Source organism: Corvus hawaiiensis, chromosome 3, assembly GCF_020740725.1.
Source record: "Corvus hawaiiensis isolate bCorHaw1 chromosome 3, bCorHaw1.pri.cur, whole genome shotgun sequence".
Lineage (NCBI taxonomy): Eukaryota > Metazoa > Chordata > Aves > Passeriformes > Corvidae > Corvus > Corvus hawaiiensis.
Window position 1 is genome coordinate 38,314,397 of NC_063215.1, and position 18,275 is coordinate 38,332,671.

Sequence of the window (18,275 nt, forward strand, 5' to 3'; positions counted from 1 at the left end):
ATAAATGCACCCCTGTTCTTTTTAGAAGTTTAGCAACACCACAAGGTGGGGTAAATTGACCAACAGGAAAACAGCACCATTGGTTTGTGTTCTACTTAGGAGCTTAGTGACCTGTTTGGAAAGTCTGGAACACTTGATGGCCAGACTGCTGGACAGATGACACAGATAATGCTAACAACTTACCCTTTTCAGCTACTTGAGGCAACAGCAATACATGGCAGTGAAAAACCAATAGTGCTTGGAGCCGTGCATGAAACTCTCCCAGAGTAGAGCCTTCAATGAAAGCCTGTAAGGTGCTGACCAGCGTTTTCAGATCCATTTGCTCAGTTCCTGAACATTGGACCAGAAATTTAGAAAGAAAGTGAGAGCAAACAAAAAAACCCCCAGAAGATCTACATGAAAATTGTTGTCTGCTCTTTCTAAACTTTCACCTAAATATTGTATCTCGATTAGGAAAAGTTCAAAACAAAATAGCACAGGGGCAGAGAGGGGAAGAATTCTGATTTAATAAGCAAAACCAACAAATGCCACACAGGGCAAAGGACAGGGAACAAGAAGCAGCATTAAGATATTGACTGAGAAGGTCAGTTATATGTCCAATTGCAGAGTCAGTGCACTGAGTATTTACAGAATACTTGCTATTGTCTATGAATGAATGAATGAATGAATGGCTTTTTCAGTCAGGATGAGCCCTACTACAAATTAGTCACTGCCAGTTTCTTAACTCCTCAAAGTCATGAGGACAGAAACAGATCAGAAGAATCTGGTAGAGAATACAGTGTCTTTGGAGTATTACCTACGGAAGAAGACATGTGGTCCCCTTGGAGATGTAATATAAGCTAAGAATCTGAAGCTCATCAAGTGCATTAAGTAGTCATGAGATTGGAAACTCGACCTCAAGCCAGAGGATACTGCTTTCATCTTTACAATTCCATTAAATATGGGGGAGGCAAGGTACTGCCTCTCATTCCCCTATTTTATGTAACATGAACACGTGCGGACAGATTTGCTAAGAACAGTACATACCAAAACCTACCTATTCTAAGAATACTTTAGGCTTTATACAGAATGTTAAAAGCAGTTCAGCTGGGATGAATTATGCTTTCTGCAGCTAAAAAAACCGAGGTGCCTTTTCCAGTTGCAGGTGGAGGCCTCCTACCCTCCAGATCTGTTTGAAATGTTTGTATGTGCATGACGACATATAGCTATCACAATTCTACTTTCTTTTAGATACTTTTTAAAGACATCTTTTCTTTACATTGCAACACCGGCCCTATGAGCCACCAAGTTGTTTCAGAAATACAAAGTTCACTCCATATGGAAGACCCTACACAGTCATGGAATTTACTGTAGGGCAAAGAACTATACCTGAAAAATGCATTGTCAAATTCTGGCATTTAGGACCTTAAACATATATCCTTAGTAATCACTAGAACTGCATCACACATTCATTTTAAGGCCAGCACTTACCTTCTGTGTTTGCCTCTGTCTGTTCTTGAACATACTTCTCAATCATCTGATAGATTGAGAACCAGTGCTTTGTGGATTTCTCCACATGCTGCTTCATAATATTGTCCAAACTTACTGACCAGCAACTAGAAACAATAAGAGAGGAGATAAATCAAAAATATCAGGGGCAGTTTGTGTTCAAAACAACAAAAATTTGTTTTCTGTTTCTATTTAACTAATGGAAAATGTAACAGGATGAAAGAATCTGCACATAGGCTTATATACATACATTACATACATACATATCAGCATATATACAATCAACTCCTGAGGATCATTGTTTTGGCAACATTATTAAATATGTGAGAAGAAATTATAGAATGGTAAAGCAAAATCCATCAGAGGCAGATTCAAAAGTTTCTTTTCTCAGAAACTGAGGTGGACTTGTAGAATTCCTGATTGGGACATACTGTGGCTATAAAAATTTTACATGGTCTTAAACAGGAGACTGGACAATAATTTTTAAGTACAATTTAATGATGGTTATTAAACAGGAAAAGACCCTGCAGGGTCAGGAAACCCTAGGATGAAAACAGGAGAGCATATGTAAAACATTGCTTCTACTTCTCCTGAGGCAAATACATAGGGTCACTATGGCCTGGACATGCTCATTCTGAGCCACCACAAATCCTCGCTGGAGGTTTCTTTTCCCCCCACATTTTCACTATGACAGACGCACAGAAGCATGTTCCAGGATTAAGGCAATTCTGTGTTGGAATGTGCTTCCATATGGAGATGAAAAGCTTACAGTATCTAAGGAAAAGCAGCATGGAAGAACAGTTCTTACTTCAACTCCAATCTACGCCACTGAATAATCAGTTGTGTGACCAGATCAAGATGCTTCCGCAAGGACAAGGCTCGACTAGCATTTTCCTCCCAGTCCTGGAAAAGAAAAGTTCCCCTTTACACAAAGCCAGAAATTAGTCACTGCCTGGCAAGACTCATGCATTACTCTGGATTACTGGGTTCTTGCTCTTGAAACTTTCAGCATGGAGTAAGTTCACTTCCCCAAATCCTGTCAAGCAGACAGCTTTCACGTACTGTGTTTGTAACATGGTACCAAATACAGGTAAGGAAGCATAAAAGAGAAAACAAAGCTTTTCCTTAGCCTTTTTTCTTACCTGTGCCTTTGCAAGAAGAATCTCCAAGCCATTCAGAAACTTTGAGAGAGGACTAGAAAGTGGAAAACTCCGGATTCTGTCCATCACAACTAACAGCTGCAGAATAAAAACAAAAGCATTCAGCCCATAGTAAATGCACTTTCAACAGAAGAAGCCGTGAAATTGAGTTAATTTCTGTTAGCATAACCATTCCCCACAAGAGATAAGAATTCTGGTTTTTTTTTTTTTACATTTTTAAACTGCTTTCTCAATTTAGTATAAGCTCACTAGTTCAGTAAGGCCAATGCACTCGGGGAAGGTAGGACGAATGACCTAATGCAGAGTTCCTATAGAATCTGAGTTTCTACATTACTCTAAGAAATGTAACCTGAGGACCACATAGATCCCATAAGAGAGACTAAAAATAATTATTCTAAAGCATTATTAAAGAAAGAACTTTGGAAAAAAACAGGAGTAGAAACAGCAAGACCCTAGGGATCTTTGAGCTATGGCAGACTGAAGATTGCTTAAAGTTCTAAGTTCAGAGTTGGCAGAACCCCACCTAACATTTCATAACTAAAATAGAACAGCTAATAATACCTATACCTTTTATGAATAAACAGGTATGACTTCAGAACATCTGCATAAGTAATACAGACAACATCTACGCAAGCATATGAATGTGTATGCACATGTCTATGCATATCTATAGACGTATTTACACCTAAATGCAATCCTAAAATGCTCCAGCTTCCCCCAAACATTTGTTGAGGTGTTTTTACCTGCACAAGTACAGGATGCTCTGGCCATTCCTGCAGTAGCCCATTTATTTCTTTAGCAAAATTGTCAAGTACAGGTTGGCACTGTCGGACTTGCTGAATATTGGGATGCTGGTAGAAGTCATATGGGCCATCTTGCTGCAGCACAAGATCTGAAGCTACTTCCTCAAAAAAGGTATTGTGAAGAACAGTGCTAAGCAGAAGTTGGCTTCCCAAAAGACTGTCATTCATTTCAGCACCTAGGAAACAAGTAAGGATGACATCACACATGCTATTAATTCTTATTTCAGTTGAATAGATAAAGTTGGGGTTTTTTTCCCCCTGTATCCCAAGCCTTAGCATGTTATCTTTTACAAGGATATAGTACTATGTCACTGGAACAATGAGATGGAGTACAGAACACGAGACATACTTAGAGTTTATATTCTCTATTTTATCAAATTTTTCTACAGAAGTACAATCAGCATTCTAAACGTGGGCTGTGATCCTATCAGAAAAACACAGTTCCTCTGTATGTAAATTCACGTCAAGAGATATTACTATAAAACTAGTAGGAAGGCTCTGTGGAAAAGTAATCCAACATACAAAAAAACTCCCACATAGATTACACCTCAGGTGCAAACACAAAAGTAAGGCACTGTAGAAACATCAGCCCTTATCGGCTTCATTTTAATTGCACACATGCACTTATTACATCAGAACTGAAATATACAGCTCTGCTTTGAAAAGTGATGATTCTGAGTTCTCACAGATTGTTAACACAATTGACACATCAAGTTTTCCAAAATTCAGGGTGGAAAAAAAAACCCCGATGCCATTTTTCTTTTCAACTATATACATAAGCTAAATTGAAACCAATTGTTTAATGAACTTCATTGCAAAATTTACTTCTGGGAAATTTCTTCAAGTGCTTTATCTTCCACAGGACTATGTAGATCCATGTGATCAAAATGTCACTCAGTATTCAATACATTTTTAAATTGTGTTGGTCTTCTGTATTACCAAATGGAATTAAAAAAATGCATAAAAGAATAAAAATCAAAGCATTCCATAAGACAATTCTGAACTTGGGGCAAATTCTTTGGAAAAAGAAAATTCAGGTTTGTGCATTTTCACCATAATATGTGTGTTTCATGGCCTGTAATGCAATTATTTTTAGACAAATCGTTACAAATCTAAACCTGCATATCTGAAATACTGCTAGCAGTCTTACCAATTAAAGGATAGAATTGTGACACCAGGCATGCACCAGTCTGATAGCAGGAAATAAATGTACTAAAATAATGCTTGGCCTGATGAGAAGGCAGACTCTGTTGATACCACAGGGATCGAGCAAAGTTTAAGCACAACTGTTGATGAACCTTCATTACTGTTTGCATAGAGCTCTTGGACAAAAGGGCTCTGTTAATTTCCAGCTGGTCTTCCACTGGATCTTCGGTTTCCATTTTTTCTTCTAGGCTTGGCTGAGCTGTGATATCTTCAAAGTCCTGCAAATTACATGAAAATCAAAAGTAAATTTTAATTTCTTCCTTTAATGCCTCCTCTCCCTATCTCCTTTTTTGGTTTTTTTTGGCATTGCAAGGACATGCTAATGATTTGCAGCTGGTACCATACAGACAGACTGCGAGTCTGAAACAGAACACAGGTGTACAGAACATTTCAGGGCATAACTACAGCAGGCAAGTGTGCAGTACAGTGATCCCTGAGCTGCTGCCAACTAAACCCCTTTTCAGAAAACACAGCAGCTGTGTCTGCTGGTAAACCACCTCAACACTGTGTGGTTGCTTGAGGACCTGAACTGTTCTCTCCCAGCTGCTTTATTTAATCAAGGAGATCAGCCTTCTCCATAGGTAGTAGGACCTCAGATGACTTTACTTGCTAAATTAATAAAATTCCTGATTTTTACAAGTAACTACATTATCGTTCAGTTATATAACTTGGGATTATTCACCCAACCACAGTAGTGGAAATTAATCCCAAAAACTTTTTGCAGTCAGAAGATAAAATAAACCACAGGTGCGTAACTTAATACCTATCAAAATCTACCCCCATCCGGCTTTTGGTTGAAGGAAAAACTGCTTCATTCCTCATGTCATTAATAGCATGTATTTTCAGGAGCAACTTCAGATGTAATTTTTGTATTTCTTAACAGTTACAGCTATTACCTTTTCATGAAAAGGAAATCTCTTCCTAAATTCTTCTTCTTCCTCTTCTTCCTCACTCTGTCCTTTCCCATGACTTTTACTCCTGTATCTGTACAGGCTGCGTTCTATTGCCTCCTGCTCTTGGGCACGGCGTTCCTGTTCATCCCATTCATTTACAATTGCCTAAGGAAACACAAAGCAGGATGCTTCTACACAAGTTAACATTTAAAATCATCTCCTATTCCTTCAACGGGGCAGCATCTATTTTGCTTGGTTCTTCCCTCCTCTGTGGCCTACAACAGTAGAAATCAAAGCCATCCAACATTTGTGAACTGCCCTCTTAACAAGCTAATGAGGTAAATGCAAAGACAACAATATGCAACAGAGTATTCAACCAAATTCTAGTCTCCTTTCTTAAACATTTTATAAAGAGACACTCTACAAAGTTTGCTTTGGGGTGTTTTTTTCTTTGTGTCCCCATTTTTGGGTTTTGTTATTTGAAGTTTTTCTTATATAAATAAAATCTTTGGTAATTGTTACAGGCTCTAATTTTATGCCTTGATAAATCCAAACAAGTTAATCCAGTATTTTAGATTATCTTTTACAATTAAGTGGGAAAAATTTAGAAAATTTTAAAGAACATCATACTAATGATTATCAAGATAAGGACCTCTAAAGATCATCTAATCCAACCCCTCTAACATGGGCAGGGACATCTTCCAGTAGACAGGTTGCTCAAAGCCCCATCCAATCACTCTCAAACACTTCCAGGGTTGCAGCATCCACAACTTCTCTGGACACAACCTGTTGCTGTGTCTCACCATCCACATTTTAAAACAATTATTTTCATATCCAATCTAGATTTACCCTCTTTCAGTTTAAAACTGTTATGCCTTGTCCTACAAACCTTGGTAAAAAGTCTCCTTCCATCCTTTTTATAAACCCCTTTCATATACTGAAAAGCCACAACAATGTCTCCTCAGAGACATCTCTTCCTCCAGCTGAACAACCCAAACTCTGTCAGCCTTCATTCATAAGAGAAGTGTTTCAGCCCTCTGATTTCTGTGGGCCTCCTCTAGACCTGTTTTAAGAGATCCACATCTTCCACAGGGGACAAGTTCAGTGCAAGAATTGCAGTTATGGGCAACCAGAGCTTACCCGACACAGATGTCTGAAGAGCTGCAGAGATTTCTGGTCCATCTCTCCTCTGGATAGTACATGGCATCGAAGATGCAACAAAGCATTCACCAGGAGTTGTTCCAGAGTTGGGCAAGGCTGTTCAGTTCCCTCAGATCCTCCTTCAGAGTGCTTCAGAGAGAACTTTTTAAGTCCATTAAGTACCCCAACTGAATTCACTGAGCATAAAATTTCTGCCCGAGCAAAGTAAGTAGGAAGGGCATGGCCAACAGAAGGAAATGCCAACAAAGAAGTGAGGAGGTTGGTGAGATCAGCTGGGCACACAAAGCTCTGCAGCATTGCACACGCTTCAGAAGCCACTAACCGCATGCCATGTTGCAGCTGCACGATGGCAGCTTGGAGCGGAATGATGGCATCAGGGAATGCAGCATACTCCTCTGCCAGGTGTTTTCTAAACTGATGGTGTGACTGTTGCCACGATGCTTCTTCATTTAACAGGCTCTGTACAGCCTGCAGTGATTTAGGTCTCTCTCCACGGAGGAACTGCAGAAGGCGGGCTAGAAGGTCTTGGACTGAGGAAACCCGTGCTATGCTGTTGATGTACTGGTGAGCCTCCTGGTACAAGCAATCATACAGTGGAGCTGGAGGCCTGAAGGCCTTCCTTCTAGAAAGGCTGCTTATCTGCTCTTTCAACCTTTGCATTCTTTCATGCAACAGTCTGTTAAGAAATAACATTGACCAGTTTAGACATAGAAATATGGTTCATACAAACCTGTTTAAACAGCTCTAACGTAACAGTTAGCTAAAGAGGAAGATTAATCAGAAATACTCTGCTACTTTGTGCGAAACAGCAAACAAGGGAAACACAAGGGACAGCCGTTTAGCACAGAGGTGTAGATTTCTCTCCCTGTCACTTCAACAAGCTTCAATTACTTTTTTCTTGCTACCTGACAGCTCTGTGAGCATTAAGAAAAAAGTAATGCAATTGGTAAAACTCAGCCATTCAGAATCTGCTTTCAGTGATTATCATTCTCTTTAAGCAGTAGCATGGAACTAGCAGGTCCTCTACATGTGTAATAATGAAATCAAAAATTCCTATTAAAAGTGGAAAATTGTGAATAATAGATAGTTTTTATCTCCATGTACAAGGAACACACCTGGAAGGCTGCACAAAGGAGAAAGCTGTCTTTGCTTAAAATTTCCTCAGACAAAAAAAGAACCACAAAAAGCCCCAAAGTAACAGTGGCTACAGATTCTGAATGTCAAGAGTGTACTCTGTGTGGTAAGAAATTTAATTCATCCACAGCAACATAGGCAAAGGCTACTGCTAAAATACACATATGGAGATTTCTCCCCAGTAATACCAGCTGAAGAACTTTGCAAAATAGCACTGTCATGCTATTTTGGCCTTGAGGAACTACAGTGATAGATAAACAACTCATCTCATTTCAACTGACTGATAACATTGTCACATTTTAACAGAAGTACAGTAATTTAAATGTATAGCATTATTTTTACTTCTGGGCATGGTTTCAACTTTATGAGTATATGATGACCACTGCTTTAATTGCTCTATTTACAGCAGTACAAAGTGTACTGACAATTCCTTACTGCAAGTAAAGAGCACAGCTTCTGTATTTTTCTCTTCCACCTCAATATGTAAATTGATACTTTAAAACCAGCAACTCTAGTTTCTACAGAAAGAGAGAAAAACTGTAAAGCTGAGGAGAAAAGTTTCAAAGCCCGAGCACACAAAGATGACATGTCCAAACTAAAAGAGATGGGTTCAGGGCCGGGGTGTTACCTGATATGGGGATGAATATAGTTGCTGACTGTTTCATCTTCAATACTTTTTCCTGTATGCAGTTGGGATGAAAAGTCACGTGTTTTCCATTCACACTCCAGCTGGTATAACTAAAAAGGAAAGAATAAACCATTCACAGCAGTTCTGATTTTAGTAACCAAGTAGGTACATCAACTTCTTGGACATTAAAAGAAGTTCTAACTGTATAGTTTAAAAATCACAACCAAATATTTGCCCAAGGACCCCCCAAGCCAAACTCCTCTGTGTTGATTTTATACATAACAATGGTAAAAGCCAACTTGGCTTCATACTCACCTCTTCTTTTGAGTACTTGAGCTTGTATTCTCTTTTAACAGCTGGATCAAACCTGGTCTGTGGAAGCCACATCTGGATCTGCACCAAGCCAATGACCACCCAGAGGCTTCCTCGCCAAGCTGTCTCTGGTAACTCCTGAAGCCCTTCCCCATAGAACTGATGCAAGCATGTGAGCAGAAGAAACAGAAATTCTTTAGGAAGTAGCTCCTGATCAGTGATGCTTCCAAGTATCTTGAGAAGGTACTCATACGCAACAGGATCCCTGAGGTAGAGCTTCTCACAGCACTCCAAAAATTCTTCTTGAAGATCCATTGGAACCAGATCTACCAGGGCAGAGAGCTGTCTGCTTAGCATTATTCCTTGCAGTCTAGCATCTGTGTGTCTGGAGGAAAAGGAATGAGAAGTTTACACACAGTAAGCAAACTTCTGTAACATGCTTGATTTAAATAACTTATATGTGGAAGAGAGGTCTTAATACCTAAAATCTGCAATTGAAGAGACAGCCAGGTTGGTCCACAGCACTGTGCTGACTCTGTGAAGCTGCTGTGCTCTCTCCATCCATTCTCCCAGTGTTACATGGGATGATGACAGGACAGGAAGCCCACTCACATCCCACTGGCTTGTCTTGCTACTGCTAGTTAGAATTTCAAAGAAGCACTTTGAGAAAACAGCTCGGGTCAAAATGCCTGGGCCCTAAATTAAGAGATTAAGAGTTAGATTGTTCAGATGCAACTTGCACTGACTATGACAGAACTTACAATGGCTTTAGAAAACTGCTGAATTAGTCAACAAGAGCATTCAGCCTAGAATTCGATTAGGTCAGAAGAGACAAACCTTCATAGAACAGTTCACATGGGATTTAGAGAAGCTGTTTTCCTCTGTTGCAGGCAGTGGCCTCCAAGTCAACCAGTAGTCTGGGTCCATAGTGAAAGTACTGCTCCAAAAGGATGCTAACACAGCATTAACTAGCTGAGATGACAGAAGAGACATTTCTTCAGGGGATATCTAAGGAGAAACAAGAACCTAGAGGTGAGACTAATGTACAGGGAGCAAAAGAGAATTAAGCACACACATGTACAAAGAAAGCATGATTCTGTTTCTCAGTAGGGACAGTACAAGATATTCTCCAAGATCCTTTCAAATTCACATAGTATTTCCTTGCATCTCCTCAACACAGAGTACGCTTCCTGATGTCAGCACTGTCTCCTGTCTGTGAAATATGCAGCATGTTTACAGAGCAAGTTGTTAGAATACAGCCTCTAGTCTATGACTGCGCAACCTTTTGTTACGATACACAAGGGTGCAGAGGCATGAAACAGGTAAAGCCATCCAAAACTCTGCTCTGAAGCATTTAAAGTGAACTTGTGCCTTACTTCGCTTTGTGGGAACACAACCATTGTATCATAAATATTAACCAGAGTTATTAAACGTTCTACAGAAAATGCATAAAGTAGTTTTATCAGTCTGTTTGATTTGCGACAGATCTAAAGGGACATGGGAATAGAGGAAAGCATTTTTCAGTGTAAAGTTACTTTGAACACATAGATACAACCAAGCTGGCACCTGCCATCTAAACAATTTCCTGTTTTCCACTAGGTCACAGATGCATGTATGGAACAATACTATCAAACTAAATCATACAGAACTATGTTATTTAAGACTTTGTTGTATTTTATCTTTCAACATTGTGCTTTAATTACATTTTCTCAAGGCTCACACTTAATAACCTTTCTTGTTAAAAGAAGGAACAGTTTTTGTCAGGCAGAGGCAGAAAAACTGCATGTCAAAAATCTTAGTGATATACGTATTTTGAAGAACCTTTGAAAACTTCTGCAAGATTAATTAAAGATCTGATTTAATTAAATTAAAATAAAACTTATCCTTACTTCATTAAGGTGTAACAAGTGCCACAGTCCAGAGAGCTGGTGAGAAGCAGCTGGTGTCAACTTGAGAGAAAAAGCTATAAACTGAGCTAGATCTGAACATATGCTTAATTCTTGACTGCAGTTATTCCTGTAGCAGGTAAAAAAAATACAACCTAAGCAATGCTTAAGCAGGGCACATGAAACAAATCATTTGGACAGTAAAACAAATTGAGATGGCAAGCAAAGTCACCGAAAGGTTAAAATGACAGCATTTCAAATGTTGGAGAAGAACAAGCAAATACTACTCAAAACACTTGAATCCTTCAAAGTTGACAAAATCTAAACACAAGAAAAAGGGGGAAAAGTGGAATGTCCTGTAGCTATAAGCTCCATGTTGAGCAAACCATACAAAGCATTTGGGGAGAAACTGTTTTCTAGCTTTATAGCTTTTGTGAAAATTCAGAACTTTGCTGAATTCAAGAGTGAACCAATGATTCTAAGAGTCTCATTACACAAAAATTAGCTTTCACTGAAGTCCATAAATGAATAGCTTTCTTTTAAGGAATGGTAAACCAGACTAAAAATAAATACACTTGGCCCCTTGAAACAACACAAACACTTCTTAAATTAACTATTAATTTAAACTGTGATTCTATGAATGTATAGTTTACACAAAAGGAAGCATGCATGCTAGTTTACTTCCTTCATTTCCAGGTCTAGTTTAGTCTTTCTGCAGTAGCCCCCTGCAATCTGGTGATAAACATCTTCTGTTGATTCCTAATACCCCATGTATTTGTGTGCTGCACAGATATATATGCACATGCACACAGGTGTATATAGATTACAAATACATAAACACAGATTTACATGCAGATGTAAAGCACCAAAGTTACAGCTTCTAGCTAGGGATTCTGAATCTCATGAAAGAAATAAAGGATTTCTTTCTCCAGCCTTCTTCTTACCTTCTTGCACAAGCCTTGGCCAGCCAATCTGCTGTCAGTTTGTACTGCCAGAGCACCCCTATGTATTCCATTGCAGGCCACAGCTGAACCTGACTGCAGAGCTGATTCAGCAAGGCAGGGTCTAACTGGTTGGAGATGGTGTTTTCAGGAAGCCTTTCTTCTGAATAACTGTATGTGACTCCTTCTGCTTTCAGTTGTGAATGTAGAGCTTTCAGAAATATCTGTAGTTGATCTGTTTGACAGAATATAAAAGGCACATAAATGCATGTACTATGTTTCTTGTCAGTGAACATCTAACACCCTTTCCATCTGTGTATGAAAGAATGGAGATGGCAGAAACCATCCTGCTGGGCTCTTACCAAGTGTTACCTACCCAGACTAACATCTTCTAAATGATTGGCTCTTATTATCAGGCCATCAGCTTGCAGCAATGCTTTCTTCATCTTTACTCCTGCGGCAGCGATTTTCACACAGCACATTTTTTCCTGCCACCTACTTTCTCCAAAGGCCAATCTTAGCTCCAAGGTGTTCAGTGCTTTGCTGAGAGCTTTTAACTGAGAAAAACATTCCATGCCCAGTTTATCCTGGAAACGTGAAAAGGACAATTTGTTTCAGCAGCACTAACAAAACCACAAACAAGATTTGGGACTGCAGTTAAAACTAAGATTTTGAATTCACGTGCACACAACTAAAGTACACGTATATATAAACCAGCCTGCAACAACAGCTTAACAATAATCTTTTAGGAGCCTGATTCAATACAGCAGGAAGACAGAAATTGAAACAGGTGACCACAATTCCTCCTTATCAAGTTAGAGTTTTTTCCCTTCATAAAGAAACTACATATATTATGCAGACAAATAATACTTCAACATGGCAACTTACCTAAATCAAGGGCGATAAATACACAAAATGATAAAAAAACCCCCTCAGGATCTACTGTGACTTAAAAAAAATTGCAGTTTACACCTGCAATTTAAATACATTTGGATGTTTAGATACATTAGATACATCTGGATGCTTAAATACATTTGGATCTCTCCAAATTCTCAGTAAGCACTGAATGTTCTTCAAAGTCTCACTAAGTAAACCACGTGCATTTTTTGATAGCTGAGTATCCTTGAGAGATAAGGTAATAAAAACCTAGGTCTAACTACTGGTCACCAACATGAATGCAAAGGCACCCCTCTGTATTAAACAAATATTTTCTATACATATCATAATTCATAGTAGAAATGTTATCTGGATAACTGATGTATTTCTCAAAAGAGATGTACATTAACATATGCTGAAACTTTCTTTTAATCAATCTAACAAACACAAAAGAAATGTGTTTTTGCTGTCCTGGAAAGCAAGTGCTGTAAATACATTAAAGCCTATCTGGACATTGCTGGAAATACAAATCTTTTGCAAACAGAGCAGAGTATTGATACCTTAAAAGGAAGGGGTCTTCCTAGAGACTTCTGTAGTATCTTCATATTGGCTGAAATACCAGAAGGATTGACCAAGCAGCTCTGAATCTGCTGTGAAACAGATTGAATTTCCCTGGAAATCCTTGTAGAGAAAAAACAAAAAAAAGGGAGGGGCAGAGGGAAGAAAAGCCCACACAGTTAACGGAAGTTTGAGAAACAAGGCAAAAGGATGCATAGGAAAGTCTCTCTCTCATCCTTTCACTAAGGGGGTAAAATTTCTAGATGATCATTCGAGCACGCAGACGCACAGTGCTAGGAAACACAAATTTTAAAAATGAACAGCTACTTAATACATTGTTATTTGCATCACTAATGGAACATGACTTGGGACACTAATCCAAACAATGCTAATTAGCTGTAACACTAAAGAAAAGAGTAATTTATACAGCCATGTAACAGAAACAAATCAAAAACCACCAAACAAAGCCACTCACTTGTTCTGGTCTGATCCAATAAGCATCTGAGGAATTCTGTCAATTAGGTGTTTCATAACCCAGTGCCAGTGCAGAGCCAGAAGTGACAACCCTGGCAAATCCACCGTGACAGTGTCAGACACTGCCCAGAACCGGTCCCGCCACAGCGAGCAGTAGAAAATCTAGCAACAAGCCAAGGAGGTTACAGTGTTACCACTGCTGCAGGTTACACAATACTGCGTGGTTCAAGCAAGAGAAAAAGCAAAACCACCACCATATATTAACTTAGAGTCCCACAATGCTTTGTATTTAGTGCTACACAACCAGGACTCAACTGCAGGCTCTCTAAAAACACCACACTGGCAGGTGGAACTACACCAGCCAAAACCAAACAATCTCTGCACCAAGTCTACAATGTCAAGATTTCAGCAAAATTATATTCATGGTCTGAAAAGGGAGAGGGAGGAGTGAACCACCCCTGTGACCTGTATGTCAGCTGTCAGGGTTCAGATATTCTTATCACAGATAGAAATGGATACTCCCTTTATCATCAAACAGCCACTTCTACAGCACAGTTCATGCCATCCTAAGCAGGTATTAGAGGGCACAAATACAGCTACTGAAACAAACATGATCATTTGCCTGCTGTTAGGCATATTCTGAATACAGACAGAAGCACTGCTGTTTATTTCATGGTCCCTGAAACTAATGTTCTGCACACAATCACATTTCACTTAACCCTAAATGTACTATGGAAAGTCTACTCACATCATGCATGTCATTGTCACTTAAGGCCACCTGATTAGACTTCACCCAGTGAAGTGCAAATGCATCCCAAAGTTCAAAGAAAGCAGCAAGGTTGACCACGATTCCATGAGGAAGACAGTTGTAACTCCCTGGATCTGAGGTTTGGGGAAGAGGAAAAGAAAGGGAGGGACTGAATATTCCAGCCACATCACATGACACATAAGGGTCAACTTCTGATCACTAGAACCTCTCTATAATTGAGAAAAAAAACCCACAGCCTTGGAAAAGATCCAAGAAATTAAGCAATATAAGTAGTCCTTCATTATTTGCACAATTCTCTATTACCTCTTTGCATTTTATACACATATTAAAAAAAACCATTATGAGGGATTCCTTGATCAATTGCTTCTATGCAGCACACTAACCTCATCACTAAATCTTACCTTTTGTTTTAGAAGTAAAACTTCCTACTTACATAATCTGAAGAACTTGGTTATTCATATTAGCTAAAGACAGAATGTTATTCCAATTTCTCTCCACTGTTATCCTAAAGTTTGGTTAATTAAGAGAGAAATCATATCCACTCATTACCTCATAGAGGTGGGACATAAATAGTGTAGCCTAAGGTATATCTAATTTAAGAAGAATGTGTTAGATACCACACTAGTCCTCATCTGATTGCTTTACATTCACATACTCTTTCTTTGCACACCATGTTTAAAGTATACATTTCATAACAATGCAAATTAACCATATTTCAAATTGACTACAGAACCAAAAGTAACAGCAAAAATCAACCCACTTCTGTGGAAATCTAGAGACATTCTTAAGACACTGTTTCTTGGCTTCTTGCTGGCAATCAAATTCTTCTCAATGTAACTTCTTTTTTCTCGGTCAAGAAATAACACTGCCCTGAAGTAAAAATAAAGTTGTTACCAATCCAGTACTGCTTTAAATCCTTGGCCTTATGACAACGGTGAGCTACAACATGACATTTGAACTACAAAGTGACATAATGTATTCACTGTATTATGGAAGAAGAACCAGGTGCAGAAAATTGCAACAGATAATTGCTTGAATATGGTTTCTGTAGAAGCAAGCTTCACAAGGAGCAGACTCCTGACTTCACCAAGAAGGAAAAACCAGTGAGCTACTTAACAGGTGCAACACCATGGCCTCTGGGATATGTGAGCAGCTGCTTCCTTACACTTTAACTCCAGAATCTATGTACTTTTTCATCTTGTTAGGAAAAACAGTCCACATGCAAAAGCAGGGCAACTATTTCAGCTTTTTCAGAGATTTCACACTGCTGCTTCTGCCTCTTTAATGCTTTATCCCAACATTCTGATTTGTCCTTGAAGTACTGCACCATGTATGGAATGCCGGGAGCTCTGCTCCCTATATTAAGTGATTGTGTTTAATATGCATCTACAGAAAACAGAAGCAAAGAATTTAAATACCTGTACAAAACCTCTGCCTGGTATTTTAGATCACATCTATCAAAACCTAAAAACACACGTGGCAGACACCACAAAGGTTTACTCAGCACTGGTTACAGGCACTGGGCACTCTTTAAAGGGTTTTTTTGTAACCCACCGATTAGCTGCAGACTTCAAAAGGATAAGAAGCTGGTCTGTGTGTTTCATTTCTGTATCAAAGCTCATTGAATTTCTAATGATTTCCAAAAACTGCATGTTCCATCTTGGGTCCAGAGGCATCACATGTTCATCTGGAAAGGCAGACAAGACAGGACAGCAGTGAAACATTACTCAGTTCTTTTCTTGATCCCCCTGCCTATACAAGAACATTAGGGAAATAAAGAAGCAGCCTAGGAAGAAGGCAGTCAAACTCTCTCACTCCAGATATCCAAACAGAAAAGCATTAAAACTGACTGCAGGTTCTGGAAAACAGAACACTGACAATAAATTAAAACAGGGGTTAGAGCACCCAAACACAGCTTGGAAACTCAAGTCCAGCTCACATTCCAGGCAATATACCCAGGATCATCCATAAAAGGTCCAGTGTCACTGTATGTAGTTTCCATGCACCTAACAAGCTTGGAAATGAAGCCACAGGCCTGAGCCCCCACAAAACACCAAGGGAAAATTATAGGCCAAAACAGGGGTTTCAGATGGACTAACACAAATCTTGGGGAAAAAAGAGCAGGGTGCCTAATCTATCAAGTCAGAAAGGCAGTGAATATTTGAATCACTCTTCAGAACATCACCCTGAGCTGTAGGAATACATCTGAGTCACGGATACACAGCCAGGACTCATGGGCAGAGCACTCATATCTAACTTGAATAGGATGAATACATTTAATTGTCATACTTGCTGTTCTAGACAGCAAGAATGTTTGTATTTGTTGTAATTGATTTTTTTGTTTTAATTTCTTCGTTGTACTTTCTTTTATGACAGAAGCAACATATATTTAGAATTGAGTCTTTGTTTTGCTACATACATTTCCTAAGAAGGGTTGCAGTGTGTTCAGAGAACAAATAAAGGAAGCAATGTCTTACATCCATCTTTTTCAGAAGTACCTGTCATAGTTGGCTGTAGCAACTTGATCATGTTACTGACTCCAGATGAGAGAGGACTGGCATAAAAACAACCAAGGGCTACAGCACCTGCTTCCAGCTGAATTCGCACTGAATCTGCAGGTGAAGAGGGGAGAACGTGGGCACAGAAGAGCATTTAGTAAAAATCAAGAAAGATAACTTCAACTGAGCCAGCACAAGCAGATTGAATCAAATCTGTGCATGCACTCTGGATATGCTGGTTGGTTGTATTTCGTATTAGCTCCAAAAGGTCTTAAAAGCACCAGAATGTCATGGCTGACGACATAAATCCAGCAAGGAGGTCTAGTTGAACTGGTGATACTACATGTATGCTATTAAATATATGGTTTGTGAAAATCCTTGAGTTTATAGCTTCAAATCTTCCTCTCAACACATCTGTTGTGGGGGGGGGGAGAGGGTATTTTCTTTACAATTTTAAAAAAAAGCATACTTTTCATTAAAAGTAATTTTTTAGGTATTTTCTACTTTGCAAACCTACCTGCCTGAAAAGACAGCAAAATAAAGGGGAAGCAATCCCATTAATATAGGGACGACATAGTCTGAGATTTCAGACCACAGAAGAAAGCTAAATGGGTAAATTACTTGGACTAGTGCCTGCCTAAATGCTCCAGGAGTTTAATGAGATTAATACTGTAATTAAATGAATAGCTCATCTCAGCTATTATCCTGAATGTTCAGACAACACTGCTTCAGGAAATCTCAGTTCTACAGTTTCTTGGCTTTCTAAGCATTTGTATTTTAATACCAAATACACAAAAGGCATTTGACTGCTTTCACTATCACTAAAAAAAAAAAGTGAAAAGGTGTATTTGCTTACACAGACCAAGACCCATCCAAAAATAACTAATTCAGAAGCAGCACAAGTTATCCACGTTTGAATAATAAAGGATAATGCTTAGCCCAAAGTCTCCTTATTTCCCTAACATGCACAACCTGTTTCTATCCCTCCCTGGAGCATCCATGCCCTTGAATTAGTGTGGATAGTTGAGAGTCTCCATAACTCAGATAATTTGAATGGTCTGGATGTTTTCATACAACACTTATGATTTGCAAAAACTTAACAAGTCAGCCTTTAGACCAAACAAATTATTACATACCAAGCACCTGTGGCAGATTTTTGGCTAAGGAGTTAAGCCATTTAACTCTTAATTTCCAATCTTGATTGGTCGCCTTTTCTATGAACAACTTCACTGAAGACTGGAGAACTTCCATTTTGTCCATCCAGTTTGCATCAATCTCAACAGCACTGAACTTGAGACTCTCGGGATTAGTGGACTGCATAACTTTCTTAAGATCTTGCAGAGTCACTGGTAATGTCCTGAAACACAAAGAAATCCAGCAATCAAGGGCTTGAACTGCCAGATCCAGGAAAGAATATATTTTGCAACCATCTTTAGGCATCAGTGTAGCAATGCAATGATCTTTCCTCCATTATTTAGCTTTAAAACC

General features: G+C 39.0%; 1 protein-coding gene across 2 annotated transcripts in view; it reads right to left on the reverse strand.

Annotated features, from left to right (window-relative positions):
- The window catches only part of MDN1 (midasin AAA ATPase 1), a 93,709-nt gene that overhangs the window by 26,743 nt on the left and 48,691 nt on the right, over positions 1-18,275 (reverse strand). For both annotated transcript variants that reach the window (XM_048297244.1, XM_048297243.1), the window contains exons 49-70: positions 17,924-18,144; positions 16,788-16,901; positions 15,844-15,976; positions 15,050-15,159; positions 14,269-14,402; positions 13,522-13,682; positions 13,049-13,169; positions 11,989-12,199; positions 11,616-11,847; positions 10,675-10,801; positions 9,623-9,793; positions 9,267-9,481; positions 8,789-9,170; positions 8,474-8,583; positions 6,691-7,387; positions 5,554-5,715; positions 4,602-4,875; positions 3,392-3,627; positions 2,631-2,726; positions 2,297-2,391; positions 1,471-1,595; positions 184-330 (exon numbers count right to left, since the gene is read on the reverse strand). In XM_048297244.1, coding sequence (XP_048153201.1) covers positions 184-330; positions 1,471-1,595; positions 2,297-2,391; positions 2,631-2,726; positions 3,392-3,627; positions 4,602-4,875; positions 5,554-5,715; positions 6,691-7,387; positions 8,474-8,583; positions 8,789-9,170; positions 9,267-9,481; positions 9,623-9,793; positions 10,675-10,801; positions 11,616-11,847; positions 11,989-12,199; positions 13,049-13,169; positions 13,522-13,682; positions 14,269-14,402; positions 15,050-15,159; positions 15,844-15,976; positions 16,788-16,901; positions 17,924-18,144 — 4,274 coding nt within the window. The remainder of the gene's footprint in view (positions 1-183; positions 331-1,470; positions 1,596-2,296; positions 2,392-2,630; positions 2,727-3,391; positions 3,628-4,601; positions 4,876-5,553; positions 5,716-6,690; positions 7,388-8,473; positions 8,584-8,788; positions 9,171-9,266; positions 9,482-9,622; positions 9,794-10,674; positions 10,802-11,615; positions 11,848-11,988; positions 12,200-13,048; positions 13,170-13,521; positions 13,683-14,268; positions 14,403-15,049; positions 15,160-15,843; positions 15,977-16,787; positions 16,902-17,923; positions 18,145-18,275) is intronic.